The sequence below is a fragment of the Rhinatrema bivittatum genome, chromosome 5, assembly GCF_901001135.1.
Source record: "Rhinatrema bivittatum chromosome 5, aRhiBiv1.1, whole genome shotgun sequence".
Lineage (NCBI taxonomy): Eukaryota > Metazoa > Chordata > Amphibia > Gymnophiona > Rhinatrematidae > Rhinatrema > Rhinatrema bivittatum.
In genome coordinates, this window is record NC_042619.1 from 353,666,416 (window position 1) to 353,686,592 (window position 20,177).

The following is a 20,177-nucleotide window of genomic DNA, read 5'->3' on the forward strand; positions in this document are numbered from 1 at the left end:
CTTGAAAAAATTCCACCCAAGAAAAGGTAGACAGATCCAGGCCAAAACCAGGTGGTGTTGGTACTGCACCCCCTGAACTATCTTCCCCCGCTGAGGAACTAGTTAGGGGAGTCCCAATTCCAGGCGAGATCTCTGGCAACTATTTTTCCATTCCCACAACAAGCTGGGAAGGACTGGGCTTAGCAAAATTAGATAGAGACAAGTCTCCTTGAGCCTCCAAAAACAGTGCCGACACAAATTACATGGAATACCAGGCTGAGATGGACGAATATGGCAAGAAGCATATGGGGCAAGGCGCTTAGGCTTCTTTGCTATTGGTGCCATAATAAATCACACGCTCTATACTGAATCCGAGAAGAGTGCACGCCTGGCCGAGCTGATAGTTTGAAAAGGACTGGACGCTCCAAAAATTAGGCACCCAATATACCCAATCAGCTGGACGCCCAATTTCTTGTGCGTCCAATCTTTAAGTGTCCTGAAGCGCACCACTGTGTGTCCAACTAAGCGCCTCCAGGCACACTACCAAGCGCTCCAGAAAGTGTCCTATGTGCCCAACTGAGCATCCAACTAGGCGCACTATTGGATGCACAGCCGGGTGTCCAGCGAGATCCGATGTCCTGAAGAGGGCAGACTTATGCGCAGAGGAAAAGTGCGTGAACACCGCCACGGCCTACCATGCGGCAAAAATCAAAGCCCGCGATCGGGGCCTAGCCCAAAAGACTGCTCAACCGACAGGCTGCCCGAGTTTCCCCAACTCCCCTGGAAGCGGGAATGATCGGACTGGCACGCCGAGCACAGAGACCAGAGGGGAGAGGAATCCCTAAAATCAACACCCCTCTTTCACGTCACTTTTTTTTTTTTTTAAACTCTTTACCTGAACTCAGTTCGTCCTGGCCGAGAACGGAGTGTCTCTAGCTGCGGGGGAAGAGGGCAAATGCCTCCACCGCTGTGCTCGGCTTCCTGCACCTGTTTGTCTTTCAGCTAGGTTTTTTTGTTTGTTTTTTTTTTACAGCTAAGTCCACACTGGAAAAAATAGCTACTGGACAGAAGCACTCATCTGAGGGAGAATTCACCGAAATCAGCTCAGGAAATCTCAACTGAGGGAGTGACCGTAAGGTACTACCACAGGAGAGCAGGGCAATAAACTTCAATTCAATCGGGAGATGCACATCCACTATCTGCTGGATATGGAGAATACTGGTAGATTGATGTCAGTATAGGGATATGTATAGATAGATACACACACACCCCATGACGTCAGCTTTGCTCTGTCTCCATCTGCTGGAAGAAGTGCATAAGCCACCGGTTCTGGATCCACTTGTTTGAACGCGAAGAAAGGTCCCACTTTCAGACTATTGCTGCAGTTTACTTGGTTGGATGATATAAAATAGGAGGAAAAAAACATCCCTGGGTAATTTTGAATGAAGGTTTATGGTGCCGAACTCCAGCCCTAGTTGAAATTGATCTGAAAGTAAGAAAAAGCAGGAGAAAATGGCTAGGCCAAAAAAAAAAAAATATATATATATATATATATATATGGAAAAAAAGACAGCCAAGGATTAAAAGCAGCTTCAAAAAGGTGATTTTTTTTAGGCAGGAGCTAAACATAGCCAGCGAGAGTGCATGACATACCAACACAGGAAGGCTGAAACTACAAGGTGTTTGGGATTTGTTGAAATCAGCTGGGACAAGAGAGAACACATCAGATGGTTAAAGTAAGAGATTACAAATTATAGATCATACCAATATGGTATTTGATTGGTTCACACTGTATGTGACCTTGAGCAAGTTACTTCACCCTTTAATGCCTCAGGTACAGACCTAGGCCTAGATTTACTAAGCCGTGATATAGCTAGTATGCGCAATATTTATTTATTTATTTATTTATTTATTTTTAATTTTTATATACCGAAGTTCTTGTTGGAATTACAAATCACTCCGGTTTACATAAAACGATGAACTGCCCAACAGCGGATGGGGGCTTTACATAGAACTGTAGAACATAAGGAACAATAAAACTGGATGTCAATTTAACATAGTAATAATAAATATAATATAATATAATATATACATACAATTTAACTATTTAACGTAGTAGAGATGACCTGTCAAATCTACCATATAGATACAATAAGAGTAATATAGTGAACTTATGGATTCAAAATTGATTGAGCAGTTGTGGAGTCCTGATAGTAGGAATTGGTGAGATGTCGATAATTTAGGGATACTATTATTTAGGAAGTCCTCTTGTCTAAGTATCATTGAGAATCTGGGAATAAATATTTAATGCACATTAAAAGCAGTTTATTGTGCAATATTTTCAAAGTTTTCCTTCCCCTATGGAAATTAGCTACTCTGCATGCATAAAATTGCCTAATACATGCAAAGCAGCTAATGCATAGGCAATTCAATGCAAATAAAACAATGTGGCTGACTCTGGAAAAAGTCAGCCACGTTATTTTATTGCTGCACTTCAGGAGATGTACTTATTTATTCCCATGGACATTGGGATGCTAACATGCATCCCAATGTGCTGGGAGGCCTGTTAAAGAGACAGGTCCCCAAAAAATTACAAGTGGCCCCATTTTGGAAAATAGCATCGACCAGGATCGGAGCTAGTGTGTGATCCGGGCCACCACTTGCCACCAATGCTTTATTTTAACGTATTGGGGAAGAGGTCAGGGACAGGAGCCCTAGACCATCAGGGAAATATTTTGAGGCAAGGGAGAGGGAGATGGTCTACCCTAAACCACCAGGGACATCTTTTGGAAGGGGGCCTGGGGGTTACTATAAGGGGATGGCAATGCCACATGATTTTATTTATTTATTTTACTTTTTTTATTGCAGGGCTGGCTCAGCAGGAAGGTCTGCCAGGACCTTAGGGGACATTTCTGCATTTTAATGGGGAATGCATTTTGGGCTTCAGGCCCTTTAACGCGATAGTGGCCCCGGCCGACCACCATAACACGCATGGGCTCTGTTACACCGCGCAGTATTTTGTTGCAAGATTCTCCCCCAATAAAAAAAAAAAAATCACGAGGAGAGACCACCACAATATTTTGGTGGGGGAAGGGCAAAATATCACAGGAACACCCCCCCCCCCATGATAAAATATCATGGCGTTGTAAATGGCCCTCAGATTATATGCCCTCTAGAGACAGGAAAATACCTACAATATTTGAATATAATCTACTTTGAAGTTCCTGAAAAAGAGAATATAAATCTTCCAAAGAATTTGTCAATCCATAAACCCATTAGATCCCATTCCACATAAAATATTAGACAACTATCGCTTAATCTCTAGCCTCCCCTTCCTATCTAATAGAAAAAGTAGTTTATCTCCAACTCCTTGATTACCTCAAGGAAAACAGTCAACATTCCGGCTTTAGGAAAAACCACGGAACTTGCCATCAACGGCATTCACTTGTACGATGCTCAAGGTGTGATTCCTACCTTGTTTTGCTAGATCTCCCTGCCGCCTTTCACACAGCTGACCACCAACTTCTGATCCAGTGCTTATACAACAACATCAGCATTGAAGGTATCACCCTAAACTGGTTCTAATTCTCTAACAGTCTGTCAGTTGGGCAAATAAACCCTCAAAAATCTTGAGCTCTCACTTGTGGAGTCCTGCAAGGTTCCTTCCTCTCCCCGGTTCTTTTTAAGATTTACATCCATTCAATATGAAACCTCAGTCAGACCTTCAACAATGAGTGCCATCTTTTTGCAGATGACATTTAACTCTGTCAAAATCGGAGCTGACCAATCACCCTCCATTTCAAATCTTATGGCCTTACATCAGTGGCATAACGGCTCAGCAACTAGAAACAATTTGAAACCCTATATATCGGAACCTCTCTGGATTAGCCACCAAGTTCCCAAATAATCAGTGTTTTCCATACTGAGATCAAAATCTCAGTATGGAAACATCTCATTCATGCACCTGTGTCAGATCTACCAACTATGAAACTACCTAGACAAACACAATCTGGCTACAGTAATCCACGCACTAATCACCAGCAGAAGAGATTCCTGGTTTCTCCCAATACAGTTCAAAATTTCTCAAGCACCTACGTAACAGCAGCAAGAATCCTGAGCAAAAGCATCTGACCAGATAAAACCTATTCTTATCTCGGCTACACTGAATACCAATAGAGAGAAGGATCAATTTCAAAACTCTCTGCTGTGTCTACAAGTGCATGAACAAAACAGGCCCCCCACCATCTCTCTCACAGGTACTTCTCTTTTATGTCCCCCAAGAGAGAATTCAGATCTGCTCAACTGGTTCTACTTTCCACCCTGCCTCTAACCTCTGCTAGACTGTTCCTGAGGCAGACTTCAGGCCTTTAGCTGTCATGTACCAAAGATCTGGAACATGCTTCCAGCAACCCTGCGCTTGGAGCCCAGCTACCTCACCTGCCGGAAAAAAAAAAAGCTAAAGAATTCCTGTCCAGCAACCTGGTTACCACAGAAATATTCATATTTCTACGGCAACAACAAAGTAACCTAACTAAGAATCTGTAATTATATAGATGCTCAAACAATATTGCCTGTTGATCTAATACTATTGTAACTCACTTTAAATTTATTGTAATCCGTTTTGGGACCATCCATCATAAAAAGCCGAATATCAAAATGTCACATAAATAAGTGTGTTAAATCTAAGTAAATTAAAGTATAATCTATTGCACTATTCTGAACAATGCTTCTGTTCAGGAATTGAAGGAAATTAAAGGGGGAAAAAAATCTTAAAGTAGTAAACAGGTCTATCTAATGTTTGGGCACTTGCCAGGTTCTTGTGGCCTGGATTGGCCACTGTTGGAAACAGGATGCTGGGCTTGATGGACCCTTGGTCTGACCCAGCATGGCAGGTCTTATGTTCTTACGGGGTTTTGGGCTGCTTAACTGAAGCTATTTACCAAGCTCCACCTGCAGCGGTTAAGATCTTAAACTTGCACTATAGTAACAATGCCCCAGCCAGATATACTGAACATCTCCTTAGGTCAGGGCTGGCCAAGCTGTGGCTCTTTCATGTGCAAAATACAGCTCTTGCCCTCCTGTCCCTATGGCAATTGAGCACCGCTGCAGAGAACAGGAGGGTCGGGGGATGGAGCAGGAAGCGTACACAGAGCAAAGTCATTCTGCTCCCTGCTCCAGACCCTCCGCTCCTGTCCTCACAGTGCTGCAGTGGAAACCGGAGATAGGGACTGGGGCAAGCATTAAAGGCTTGTCTCTGCTCATCCCTGTATTGCCTCTTCCCTCCCATCTCCCAAACAGCAGCACTAGAAACAGGAGGGAAGTGCAGAGGCTGGGGCCGATAGGACAGCAAAGAATAGCCAAACAGCAACTTGCTCCAGCCCTTCCCATCCTATCCACCCCCCCCCCCCCCCCCGCCTGGAGAGAAGGGCTCTTCGCTGCTCTGTGAAAACTACTTCAGGTCTCCCAAAATCACTCTGCTCCCAGGACTTGGGATTCAGCTAATAGGAATGGGAAGGAGGATGCGAGCCGGAGCTCCAGTCAGGCTAGAAAGATTTGTGGTCACGGAATGAAGTGAATACTTGGGAGGGAGAAGGGGTGAATGTTGGGAAGGTGAGGAGCGGTGCAAGTGAGCGAACACTTCTGGAAGGAGTGGCATGGAAAGGGGTGAATGCTGGGAGACAGCACAAAGAGAAGCTAAATACTGCAGGGGAGGTGAGGAAGGGTGGAAGGACTGGGTGGGACTTCCTCTCCTGAAATCGTGAGGCTCTTAGACACTGTGCATTCTGGTTCCTTGGCTCTTTGATGTGAAAGATTGGGAATGATCTAAGGCAGGGTGGGCCAAATCTCAGAATCCCCTCTTCTAGGCTAGCAAACACATATTTTGATTAAATTGCCAGTATGGGATTTCTTTATTACAATTTTTAAAACATTTCTGAAATATGATGCACTATTGGGAAAATCTATTTTGACAAAAATAGTGTATAGCAAATGGGCTCCAATAAGTACTTTTTTTTTTACAGTAACGTGTGGAAATGGAGTTACGTTTATCACGCTGCCAATTTTAGACCGGACAGAAGACCATGTTCCTTCCCTCGGGCCAGGCAGGTCTACTCGGTGGCAGCAGACCACCAGCACCCCATGAGAACTATGTGCACACTGCCCCGCAGCTCATAGGGACAAGAAACGCATTTTGCAAAACTTTCAGATCAAACGGCCTCTATATAGCTCCTGGTCTGAAATCTCCCTCTGGGAATGCAAGGCCCCACCATTCAATAATACAGATGCAAACTATCCTCTCCGTCTTTTACAAACCCATGCCCTGCAAAGGATTACTCACCAAGGCCCTAGGTGCTGTGTCACAGTCGTTTACCACGTTAGCAAAAATCCCGCTGCAGGCCAAGCTTTGGCTCCACGTATCTTTGCTAAGGTAGTTTCAAGCATAAAGGGTCTGATTTTCAAAAGCAATGACATGCTTAAAAACGGGTTTTATACCTGCAAATGCACTTTACCTTTATAACTGGGATTTTGAAAATGGATACACTAAATGCTATTGAATTGTCAATGTGTTTAACATACATGCAAGTCCACTTTACGCGTGTAAATAGCTTCGATAGTATTTTACATTTACACGTGCGACTCCTCTGAAAATTACCACCCCTGTGATCATCGCTGACAAGTCCAATAACAACTCTTTACATCAAATAAGTTTTCTGTATAAAATTTGTGACTCAGATTCTTTTGACGTAGTTTCTTATTCAGATTCTTTCCCAATCACAAAAGGTAGTTCAATTACAAAATTTTCTCATCCCTCACTTTAGATATCTAGATGCCTGCAGCTTCTCTAAACCTGAATGGCACCTTGCAACTCCTCTTCCAGAAATCTCTTTGTGATATTTCAAGTGGTTAACACCAGACGGGTGCCACTATTTTCCCTTCTCTCCTCCAGAAACACTGACAGGCTGATGCACAGAGATGCGTTCAGCCAAACGCACACTTTTACCAGCAGAAGATTGCATATTTTGTAAGCATAAACCTTTAGTCCTGGGGGAATTCTGCGCTAGTATGGAGCGCAGAATCCTTCCCCCCCCCCATGCAGAATTGCCAAATTCTGCGCAGAAAATGGCAGAGGAGACCTCGGCATGCCGCGGAGTACGCGAAGATGAAGGCCCCCCCATGTGCTGCCGGACGAGCTCCACTCGCGGCATCGGGGCCTAGGCCCCGGCGCGCCATTCTCGGCGAAGATAAAGGCCCCAGCGCGCCGTTTGAAGTGAAGATAAAGGCCCCCATATGTGCCGTGGGATGCGTTCTGCTGGCATCGACGATTAAGGCCCCGGTGAGAGTAAATGTGTGTGTGTGAGAGGAGAGGGTGAGAAAGAGCATGGGAGATAAGAGAGTGTGGGGGAGGGGGGTGCTTGAGTGTGGATGCCAGAGGGAGGGAGCCTATATGAGGAGATTGTGAAGGAGTGTGCATGAAAAAGGGATTGTGTGTATGTGAAGGGGTGCATGAGAGAGAGACATAGGTAGCCTGTGTGAGGATGTATGTGTGAGAGAGAAAGGGAGCTTGTGTGGGAGTGTATGCAAGAGAGAGGGGCCCTGTATGAGGGGATGTGTGTGTGTGTGAGAGTGTGAGGGAGCCTGTATGAGGGTGTGTGTATGTGAGAGAGGGAGGGACAGAGGGAGCCTGTGTGAGGGGCAGTACTGAGAATGGGGTCAAACTCTGGGACTGGATATAGAGTGGAAGGGGTTGAGCCTAGAGGTGGAGGGGAGAGATACTGACAGGTGGAGGAGTTGGGGGCCTGAGAGGGCAAAGTGGCCAGGGAAGTAGGAAGAGCGAGTGGAAGGGAAACTCTTACAGCGAATTTCTAGGGAAATTCTGCTCAAAATATTTAAAATTCTGCATCTTTTAATAACTTATTTTCTGTATTAATTTAAAATGTAATTATTTAAAAAAACAGTCATGTAAATTGTGTTATTTTGACCAATATAAAGTTTGCAGAATTTTAAAGGTTTTGTGCGCAGAACTCCCCCAGGAGTAAACCTCACGCCGACGCAGCAAAGAGTTTTAGGCTCACAAAAGGAGAGTTAAAAATGTGAGGCCAGCTTAACGCCTCCCATGGAAATTCCAAGCTAATGAGAGCATTAAGTATTCCCCCTCCTCACGCGGAGGAGGTGCGCTGCCTGAATTCACTTTTTTTGTTTTTTTTAAACACCGGAAACTTTACGCCTAGTCAGCGCTGGAGTAAAGTTTCCAACATTGCTGTGCTGGCACTTCAAACCAAGGAACAGGCAAAAAGAAAAAAATATATATATATTTTTCCTCCTGCTCGCCAAATTTTAGCCAGATAAGACCGTACTTACCCAGTTACGTGGCGGTGGATAACCACAGCTAGGTAAGTACAGATTTATCCAGCTACCTGGCCGCGCTCCAGCTGACCACACATTTTAACTCCTGATGCATTAGCATATCATTAGCTTGTTGTACCAGGAGATAACAAAATGTAACCTGTGCACAGGAAATCTAAAAAAACGCACAGGTTATTGCATCGGCCTGTGAGTGAATGTTCCGGGCCCGAATCCCCCAGCTGAAGGAGTTCAGAGAGACAAAACAAAAAAAAAAAAATAGGACCAATACTGGAAGCCCATAAAATGGGGAGAAAGGGTGGATAAAAGTTTTTCCCCCCAAACGAAATAAGGAAAAGGAGAGAAAAAAAAAAGCAAACACACAAACTAAATTAAACAAACCCTCCTGCTGCCTCCACACTGAAACTAAAAATCCACAATGACTGCATGCAGCAGGCTCTGCTATTTATAGCAGGAGAGCCATTTCTATGGCAGCAGCCCTCAAGGGCGAGCTGAACACCCGGGCCGCTGGCTCCTAAACCAGGCGCTCTGGGTGAATTTCAGAAAACCAAAAAAAGGGACCTGGCAAGGCCCTAAAACCTTTATCAGCACAATTAGGCAAACTGCTACTATTTATTTATTTATTTAAAGCTTTTTTATACAGACTTTCTTGATACAAATCAACTCTGTTTACAGGAAACAAAGACCTTAACAATAACAATAAACGTTAAACCATAACTAGAAGTAGTAAAGGTTACAATAAAACAAGGGAATACAACTGGGAGTTGGAAATGTAGGGGGGGCTTATTCAAAACTACCTGGTTTTGAATAAGCACTTAAAGGTAATGGAAAACAAATCATAACGAGACACCACCAGGTAATGTTACTCATTAGAACTACAAGAAAAAGTACTTTTTCAAGAAGCTGACAATCTAGAAGGATGTTTGTTTTTTTTTTTTTTTTAAATAAAAGAGACTTACCATTTGTCTGCAGTGGTCTTGCCAGCATCTATTTATCTTCTTCAAAAATAAAAAGCTGTCCAGCGAATCTGTGCAGCAAAGTCTGATAAGGAAAACTGTCAGCAAATTAATACAAATTTAGAAAAAAAAAATCCAAATATGCCTGAAAACATTAAGTCCATGATGGCAAATCTTTAAGCAAGCACAGATGTCGAAGCGTTAAACACCCAGACTTCCCAGGCTGGCATGTGCCAATGCCAGTGAAACTTCATGGTCAGCTGTAGGTTGCGCCTTAGCTCAAGCACCAGTGGAAACTGGCCCTAGGTTTACCAGTATTGGTTTAAGTGGCGTGCAAGCTTTATATGCTGATAAGCCACCAAACCCATGTCACCAGGACAGGATAAGAGCACAGAAAACATGACAGAAAGGACCGCAATGGCCCATCTCGTCTGCTCACCCACCCAATTAAGGAGAAGCTTCCTTACCTGTTCATTTTCTTTCCATTAGTCCTGCTACACCAGTCCAGCCATGACAAGAGAGAGTTATATATCTCCTCCTACCTGTAGGTCTACTGTGAAATCACAGCCACTACATAAAGAGAGGTGGTGCTAGCAGCAGAGAGCCAGAATCCTTCTGTCCAAGCTTCAGATCAGACCCCGATACACGAATACAAAATAAGTCCTTAATCCAATTCTGAGGTTTCCCTGTAACAGGGGGGAAAACCATTAACCCCCACCCCCAAAACAAAACTAGGGGAGAAAGAAGTAAAGCCAACCACCCCTTAAACATACAGCAACCTCTAGAACCTCATTTCCTGGGCAGGTTTTGGACTGGTGTAGCAGGACTAATGGAAAGGAAATTTCTCCTTCCATCACGTCCTGCTACACCAGTCCAGGTATGAGAAGTGACATGTATCAAAGTGTCATCTACCTGGACGGGAGGACTACCCCTTCTTACGGAGCCGTTTCCACTCAATAGCCAGGCTGTAAGAGAGAATGGAGCCGGATCCTCCATGACCACAGGCCCCGGAACCAGAAGGCCCGCATTCTCAAGAACCGCAATGGTCGGGACACCTGAAGTTGAAAAATCTACCCGGACTGGCTCCAACTCTGTCGCAGTAACCTGTCTATAAGCGCCCACGGAGGAAAGGCATACAGGAGCTCCCCCTCCATCCATGGCTGCACCAGGGCATCGATCCCCATTATGTCTTGTTCTCTTCGCAGAATGAAGAAACAATCCACCGTTGCATTTCATCGGGTTGCCATCAGGTCCAGCTGCAGACAACCCCACTTGCGACAAATTACATGAAAATCGTCTGCGCTCAAATCCCAATCCCCAGGATCTGACCAATTGTGGCCGAGGAAGTTGGCCTGAACATTCTACTGGCCCGCAATATGCGTTACTGACAATAGGCAGAGATGTTTCTCTGTCCAACGGAAAAGGAGGGTCGTTTCCAGTGAGAGACACCCTGACTCCTGGTTCTCCCCTGCTGATTTATATATGCCATTGCAGTGGCTTTACTGGAGAGGACCCGAACAGCCCCCCCCCCCCCCCAACAAATCAATGGGAGGAAATGTAGGAGAGCGAGGTGAATCGCCCTTGTCGCCAAAAGATTGATGGACCAAATGGCTTCCTCCGGGGTCCAACTCACCTGAGCCACATACGTCTGACAATGAGGCTCCCAACCGGAAAGACAACCATAGTGACCAGAATCCACACCGGTGTTACCAGACTGAATCCCTTCAACAGATGGGGAGAATCCAACATAGTAGGGATCACCACCATCTAACTCAGAGGAAGTCATATCCTGTAGTCCTGCGTCTGTGGGGACGCCTGAAGAGGCCACATTTGAGCTCTGGCCCACGGGACCAAATCCAGTTGCTGCCATTAACCCAAGCACCTGCAGGTAATCCCACACTATGGGGATGGCCAAATACAGAAACCTATCTGAATACCTTGTGCACCCTCTTGTCCATGAGAAACACTTGGACCACCTGCATGTTGAACCATACCCCTAAATATTCCAGGAATTGCATAGGCTGTAACTAAGAGCTGGAACATACGACGGGACATTCAAACCATCTCCTTGTGAGATGGTACTCAAATATCAATATGAGTGGACCATGATTCTCTAAGACCACAGGGCCACTGCCACGACCATCAAATTCATGAAGACCCGTGGTGCGGTTGCCAGCCCAAACATTATGCCCAGAACTGAAAATGTTCTTGCATCACACAAAATCGAAGATACCTCAGATTCTCATCCCAAATGGGAATATGCAGGTAGGCTTCTAATAGGACCAATGAGCAGAGGAACTCCCTCAAGTCACACAGTGGCCTTGACAGAGCGCAACATCTCCATGCGAACACACATAACTGAGACACTGGTTCACCCCCTTTGAGATCCAGAATGGGACGAAACGACCCATCATTCTTGGGGACCACAAAATAAATACCGGTCCTGGCCCTGCTGCTGTTACTCGTACTGCCTCCCCAACCCCCAGCACCCTTCCTCCAGTCTTACAAAGGCACAAAAAGTGTGATGCAAGAAATTAAAAAAAAAATTTAAAAAATCCGATGAGAATTCACCATGGGCCATGCGGGAGAGCCTTGTGTCAAATTCCAAGCACAGCAGGCTGAAAAAGGCATCGGGCGGGGAGGCGGGAGCCAGGCCAGTCCTGGAATACTCCACGGGAGCCTCCCCCCCAGGCACGCTAAACAAATAGGGCCCTTCTCGGGCAGCAGCGTGAAGCATGCCTCAATGCCTTGCATTGCTGCATAGCGCAGCCTTCTGCACGCTGCTCCTCCCACCAGCGCAACCTGCTGACGCTTCCCCCCTTCACAAGCACTACCTGAACTCCCTTGTCTGCTCACCACAACATTCCTGCTTCCAAAGCAGCTGACGGCCCTGAGCACAGAATTACTTCCCCCCCCCCCCCCCCCAGCAAGAAAAACAACCCTGGCTGCCCAGAAGGAAAGGGGGGGAGAACCCACAGAAATATGCATCCTTTGAAACTCATGCAGTATTCCCTGTCTACAAGTCTATCCTCTTCATCAACCAAATATCGTCAAAGCAAACAAACACTTTGCAATGCTTCATACGGGAATAATAGTGTGGCAAAGATATTTACCACCTTATTTTCAAGCACAACCGCAAAAGTGCTGTGCAATCTACACAACTACTGCTGTGCCAAAATCACTTCATTAGTACTGTTAAGAAAACTAAGGAAATACGAGATGGAGTAATTTATAACAGCAGGGAGATAAAATAGAAGCCAGGACCAGTTTGCTTCTAGAGCGGAATTCTAACCACGCGGTCCCAGACTAGGCAATCTCTCTCTAAAAAGTTTGAAAAACTCCCCCATGTGCTTTTTCTATTCAAAGCGCATGTAAAAGGGACTAAACCATGTACTGTGCATGTACATACCAAGATCTTAGAGGGGATGGACTTCTAAAAGTATATGCTTTCTGAATTTTTTAAATGAAAAAAAAATGCCTGTCTTCAGAAATTTGTAAGAGGCAAAGAAAATTTTACATGTAGACTACTTTGTATTCTGTTACTTCTTATATATTTAACGTGGATTACGATTATACAGCTAAATTGTACAGGACATAAGAAAATTTGCCATACTGGGTCAGACCAAGGGTCCATCAAGCCCAGCATCCTGTTTCCAACAGTGGCCAATCCAGGCCACAAGAACCTGGCAATTACCCAAACATTAAATAAATTCCAAGCTACTTTTGCTTTTTAATTAATAGCAGTTTATGGATTTTTCCTCTAGGAACTTATCCAAAATGTTTTTAAACACAGTTGCTCTAACTGCTGTAACCACATCCTCTGGCAATGAATTGCAGAGCTTAACTATGCGCTGAGTGAAAAAGAATTTTCTTCCATTTGTTTTAAATGAGCTTCTTGCTAACTTCATGGAGTGCCCCCTGGTCCTTCTATTACCTGAGAGTAAATAATCAATTTACATTAAGTTATTCAAGTCTTTTCATGATTTTGTAGAGGTCTATCATAATCCCCTCAGTTTCCTCTTCTCCAAACTGAACAGCCCTAACTCCCTTAGTTTTATCTCATAAGGCAGCCGTTCCATGCCACTTATTTTGGTCGCCCTTCTCTGCACTTTCTCCAGTGCAATTATATCTTTTTTGAGATACGGCGACCAGAATTGTACATAGTGATCAAAATGTGGTCTCACCATGGTGCGATACAGAGGCATTATGACATTTTCCATTTTATTAACCATGCCCTTCTTAACACCTAACATTGTTTGCTTTTTTGATCGCTACAGCACACTGAGCAGACGATTTCTATGTATTATCCACTATGACGCCTAGATCTCTTGCCTGGGTGGTAACGTCCAAGATAGAACCTAACATTGTGTAACTACAGCAAGGGTTATTTTTCCCTATGTGCATCACTTTGCACTTGTCCATGTTAAAATGTCATCTGCCATTTGGAAGCCCAATCTTCCAGTCTTGCAAGGTCCTCTTGCAATTTATCACAATCCGCTTGAGACTAACTATTCTGCATAATTTTGGAGTTATCTGCAAAATTTGATCACCTCATTCGTTGTACCCATTTCCAGATCATTTATAAATATATTGAAAAGCACCGGTCCAAGGACAGATCCCTGAGGCACTCCACTGTTTGCAAATTTACAAATCACTGTACTGGGGAAAGACAATCCAGCGATTAGGGCACTAATTTATGATTCAGAGGTCTGGAGGGAGGATTTCAACATTCCACTTTACTGCTGTCTCTCTGCGAGACCATGGCCTGGTCATTATTTTCCTATGCCTCAGTTATTCTGGGAACCACCTGGAAACAAGATGTTTGTCAATTTGATTGCCTTGATCAAAAGATTTTTTTTTTTTTTTTGTAAATATAAACATGCAATACCAAAGATCATTTCGGACTGTTAATGACAGATCTTACACTGGGATATAAACTCAGTTTAAAGGATACTAGCAGGAAAACCAATCATATCAACACAAACTTTTTCTAGTACATTAAACATAAAATCTCCATCAATTCTGCAACTTTTAAAAGATTCAAAAGGGAGATAATCCTGCCTCCAATATGTACTTTTAATTCATCAGTCTGAAGTCTAAACAGAACTGAATTCAGGTTTTTGTTTTTCTTTGTATGCCAATTGTTATGTTTGGCCAATTATGTATGATTTTATTACTGCAATCCGCTTCGAACGCTTGCTCTTGTGACGACAGCGGACTGTACATCTTTAATAAATTCAAAATCCAAATTCAATACTTTGAACGGCACAGGTCAAACGATTTTTCTCTGCTGGAATCAGCAACCTTCCACCTCGTTTAAGTCTGCCTACGATACACAAAAAACCCTCAGCCAGCTACATCTCCTTCTCTGAAGCACCCAATCAATGCAGGGCTGAGGAGGCTGGAGCTGTGCGGCCCCTCTGCTGCAAACCAAACAAACAAATGTACCAATCCCGACCTGAGCACCAGGAGCTCTGACAGCTGAACAGTGTACACATTTTTCTATGGTCTCTGCACAGTTCCTGAAATGCTTAAACAAAAAACAGAACTTTGTATCAATTGAAAGACAGGAGTTTGTTCTTTGGCTCTGTTTTCAATTGCGTTTCTTTAAGACCTTTAGAAGTAAAGTTTATGATGTACTCGGCTCTTAAGAGTTACTTGATTTCCAGCAGGATGAATTGCATTATGAACCTATCATTCTAGTTGACAGACTTCAGTTGGAACAAGCAAATTGGATTCATACATACATTTTATGCTTTTCTTCTCTTAATGCGGGTGTTCCTTTTTAATCTTTTTAAAAACAAAATAGGGGTAGATTTTCAAAGGTACGTGTGGGCGTACATGCGCGCTCGCTACCCGGCGAGCGCGCATGAATGCCCGATTTTATAACATGCGCACGCGTGTTATAAAAATTGGGGATCGGCGCACGCAGAGGGGTGCACGCTGGTGCATCGTGCACGCACCGACGCCCATGGCCTTCCCCCTAATCTAAACTCCCCCCCCCCCCCCCCCCCCCCCAGACCTCTCTCTTACATTTTGCGCCTGCCTCTGGGCAGGCGAAGTTGCGTTCGCTGGCAGTCTGCGGCATGCGATCCTCCAACACAGCGGAAAATGGCCACTGTGCCGGGGGCCTCTGGCCCTGCCCCCTTTTTTAAAGCCCCGGGACTTAGACGCGTCCCGGGGCTTTACGCGCGTCGCCAAGGCCTTTATAAAATAGGCCCGGCGCGCATAGAGCTTTTAAAATCCGGCCCATAATGCATAAGCACGTTCACTTAGCAAATATTTTCCCCGTGACAAAAGCTGGATCTCCCAAATTTCAGGGGCGGTGGAACCTGGAGGCAATTCCTTTTAGGAAGTTTCATTTTATAGTTTAAAGTTTAGCAGTTTCCAGAGAGCTCTGTCAGGTTTGGCTGCTGGAGCTCAAAAGATGATGGAAAATAAATAGGGGCAGAATATTCTGAAACAAAATCTTAGTTTTCATTCACAAAACTCCATCCAACTTTTTAATCTGAAATTAAATTTGTATTTTGATAATTTATGGTCATTGGACATTTAAAAACACAAAGAAATGGGGACCGCAGGGGAACAAATTCAAGTTTGCATGCATCAACAAGTCCCATAATGCACCAGAATGACGACACTTCGGAGCTGGAGGGAGGCATTAGTGAAAGTAATGGGTTTAGATATGGTGCCTGGTCTAGAAAAAGGCCGACACCTTGAAAGTAAGTGACTAATTGATGACAAGGTAAGAAGCAAAAGGAACACCATGATACTGCACAAGACTTTTCCGTACAACTGTTAACAAGAGAAACAATGGTTTTAACTTGCCCTGAAACCTCACTAAAAAAACCCCAAATCTAATAAATATTGCAAGCAACGCCTTTCAGTTCAAGCTGAAAGGAGTCAATCATGATTTGGGAGACTTAAAGCAGATAAATTCTGGATATGCTAGAGAGGCAATAGTCGCAGCTTCTTGAAGAGGTAACTCAGCTTTTGTACAACTAGCAACCCCACCTACAGGCGAAATTCAAGATGCAGGCATGCACGCTGGCTTCCAAAGGGGAGCTGCGATTTATCGTGATGGTTGGGTTGTCGAGGACACCATGGAGGGGCCAAATAAAAGGAAGAAGCCATCTCTGCTTCAGGCTCCCCCTTTCCATAAATGACAGGGAGTAGAAATGGGGAAGGCTCTGACCGTGCTTTTAGCTCACGTGTGGAAGAAGGCAAACAACAACATCCAAATAGTTTAAAAACCTGCATAAATACAGATCCATTTTAAAATATCACCCAGACTTGCAAAATAGCCAACAAAAAAAAAAAAGGAAGCTATTTCCTAAACCCACCCCCACAGATTTTAGGCTTTTGAGATCTGCCACATTTGGCCCTCCATCCTGAAATACACATCATCTATCTCCGGACATGTTCCCCCATCTCTTGTGCAGGATTAAAAAGGATATTCTCTGAACTGATGAATCTGGGCTTTGATATGATCTTCGCAGACTTGACGCAGCTGCTTGTACAGCGTGGGAGACACTTTAGAAGAACAGAGATTTTCAACAGCCTAAAAACAGATTAAAAACAATTTTCAAGAACTATAATTATAAGGCAAACTGCATGTGCACATGCTAATATACACTATCACACACTGGGCAAGTCAAAGGAAAATTAAGACACTGTAGATCAGTTAAAACTAACTTTCTACATATTAAAATAAGGGTTTTTTTTAGATTTGTAGTCTCAAAATGCTACTGTAAAATAATCAGTTCCCTGGGTTTACTACTGTATGTGCAGATAACCCTATAAAAAAGTTCAACCTCAAATCTTCAGATCCAATATTTAAAAAAAATTGTCATTTTTATGAAACAGAAGTAGGAGTGCACAAATAAGGAAATAATTGAATAAGCAGAGAACAAACATTGCAATCCAATAACCACAAATGCATTAAACGAATAAAAAAAAAAACCCCTGATGCTCACTACAATCATATTACTAGAAAGAGGAAAATAAAAATCAATCATTCATGGAAAGTAGAAAGCACGTCTGCTGTGTTAACTCAGACAAAATCCATAGGGAAGCCTTTCCGGGAGAAGAATCAGGCATACCTGAGGGTGTGCTGGGCCAAAGGATTGAGTGCTGTTAGCACCAGGAACACCCAACCTTGCCGTCTTATCGGACGTCATCTTTGCCCACCCACTGCACCTATTTAAAAACTTTGGTGCAGCTGTGCATAGCCGCCGGTGTGCTGCCGAAGCTACGTGCCAAAGCAGTGTGGCCCCTGGGTGAGATTTTGGAAAGGTTCCTCTCCCCTACATAAGAAATTGCCATAGTGGATCAGTCCAAGCATCCATCAAACCCAGCATCCTGTTTCCAACAGTGGCCACCAAGAAGATCCCATGCTACTGATGCCAGTAACAGCAGTGGCTATTCTCTAAAACAACTTGATTAATAGCATTTAAACGGACTTTTCCTCCATGAACTTATCCAAACCTTTTTAAAACCCAGCTACACTAACCACATCCTCTGGCAACAAATTCCAGAGCTTAATTGTGCACTGAGCGAAAAAGAAAGAATTTGCAAATGTGCCCCATGCTAACTTCATAGAGTGCCCCCTAGTCTATTATCCGAAAGTGTAAATAACAGAGTCACATTTACCCGTTCTAGACCTCTCATGATTTTAAACACCTCTATCATATCCCCCTTCAGCCGTCTCTTCTCCAAGCTGAAAAGTCCTAACCTCTTTAGTCTTTCCTCATAGGGGAGCTGTTCCATTCCCCTTATCATTTTGGTAGCCCTTCTCTGTACCTTCTCCATCACAACTATATCTTTTTTGAGATGCAGCGACCAGAATTGTACACAGTTCTCAAAGTGCAGTCTTACCATGAAGCAATAGAGACATTAAGGCATTTTCTGTTTAAGGAAGAAGGACACTGCTCTTGCCTGAGGTCCGGTGGGAATGCATTCCATTGATAAGGTCCTGCTGTCGAAAGGGCCCTCTTTCTTAGGGCTGATTTTGCTTGTGGGGCAAACAGGGTGTCTTTATAGGTGCTTCTAATTGGTCTGGTAGAGGTATGTGGTGTGAATTGAATAGTGGTGTCTAGGGAGGTTAGGTTGTGTTTGGCTTGATGGATAATCTTGAGGACTTTGAAGAGGAGCCTGAACTTGACGGGAAGCCAGTGGAGGTGCTGAAGAGTGGGGGTGATATGATCTCTTTTTTTGGTGTTGGTGAGGATCCTGGCGGCTGAGTTTTGAACCATTTGAAGATGTTTTATGGTGTTGGCTGGGAGCCCGAGCAAGAGGGAGTTGCAATAGTCTAGTTTTGAGAGGATGATGGATTGCAGTACCAGTCTGAAATCTTGGAGGTGAAGGAGAGGTTTGCAGGCTGGAAAATAAGCCCCTAAGAGAGAGAGAGGTCCATTCGGTGCTGCCAGATGACATCACATGATGGAGAAACAGCAGTGCCTCACCTGAACCATGTAACCCTGGCCTATAGGTGCCTAAACTTGTTAGAATTCAAAGTTAAGCAGGATCAGGTCTGGCTAAAACCTGGATGGGGGAACCAACAGGGAAGACAAAGTGCTGAGGGCTGTCAAAAGCAATGGCAAATCTCTGCAGTATTCGACCAAGAAAAAGGGAACTGGCGCCATTGTAGGGTCATAAATGCCTAATCCTCCACACCTAAAAATGGATAGAAAAAAAAAAACCCAAAACAAATACTGCCTGAAGAAGGAAGATGAATAGTCTTGAAATTGTTACCAGATGAAGCCATTGCATTACAAATAGCCACTTACTTGGTACAGCTCTTCTAAGTTGTATTTAATTGAAGTGCTACTCTCTATGGCATTCACTGCTTCCTGAAGTTTCAGCCATGTATCCTGAGTGTAATTATCAGGCAATTTAGGTCTCTCTGAAAAGCAAAAAGCAGATTTGTTTACAACCAGATAGTATATTGTGGATCGATGTCACAGCGTCAAGTTCTAAACACGTATTGCACCCAAGGATAAAACAGTAATAAAAGGAAAAAGAAAAAAGGGCAAATTATTTTTGTTTAGCTGATGAATGAGTTACCTTTCATAGGGGCCGGTGTAACAAGACCCACATTGAATTAGAAGCAAATTTTCTGCGTGTATTTTTTTTTAGCCTTCATGGCAAATGCAGGCGCCTCCGCGGGATGTAACAAGGGGACAGCATGCAAAATTAGATATGTACAAAAAAAAATAAAATAAAAAATGCTGCAAGACCAAATACAAGCAACAAATAGCTGCATAAGAGCCCCAATGCAGAAAGCTACTTGTACTGAACGAGGCACCGATATTTCTAACTTACTGCTGATAAATTATTTCCGCTCCTGCTGGCCCTTTTTCTCCATTGCTAGCATTAGCGTGGTTGGGTGTCCCTGCAGCCTTTTCCTCACTGGGCACCCAGGGCCGTTCAGCATAAAATCAGCTCTGCCGGGAGAGAGAAGGAGCCGGGATGGACGGACCGGGCGATCCCTGGGGACTACAGACAAGCGCTGGCACTGTCCAGAGCCGCAGCGCTTTCACGTCACTTCTGCCCTGACCCATGTGTTAAAAAAACAAAAAAAAACCCCACGCTAATCTATCTCCCCTGTTAGCGTGGCTCTCTGCACAGCCTGTGAATAGATAATTGCCTCCTTTGTATGCCATTTGCATGCACTCATGCAAAACCTGCCACGGGTTATTGTGTGGGTACGCGCACACTTTTTCCCCCGCACGAAACATGTTATTACATATGCACGCAAGATTCACACAGAAAACCACACACGAACTTAACCCGCGCAATAACCTGCGGCAGGTTTTGTGCAGCTTTTTACATCGGCCTCATAGTTATGTACTCCTGGGGGAAATCTCCACATTTATACCC

The 20,177-nt window shown here is 44.1% G+C and overlaps 1 protein-coding gene across 4 annotated transcripts in view; it reads right to left on the reverse strand.

Annotated features, from left to right (window-relative positions):
- CUL4A (cullin 4A) overlaps nucleotides 1-20,177 on the reverse strand; it is a 123,588-nt gene that overhangs the window by 99,128 nt on the left and 4,283 nt on the right. For all 4 annotated transcript variants that reach the window (XR_003857156.1, XM_029604661.1, XM_029604662.1 and 1 more), the window contains exons 3-5: nucleotides 19,085-19,200; nucleotides 16,754-16,857; nucleotides 9,300-9,369 (exon numbers count right to left, since the gene is read on the reverse strand). Coding sequence is in view for 3 of the 4 variants with exons in the window: in XM_029604661.1 (XP_029460521.1) it covers nucleotides 9,300-9,369; nucleotides 16,754-16,857; nucleotides 19,085-19,200 (290 nt within the window). In the remaining variant the exon portion in view is untranslated. The remainder of the gene's footprint in view (nucleotides 1-9,299; nucleotides 9,370-16,753; nucleotides 16,858-19,084; nucleotides 19,201-20,177) is intronic.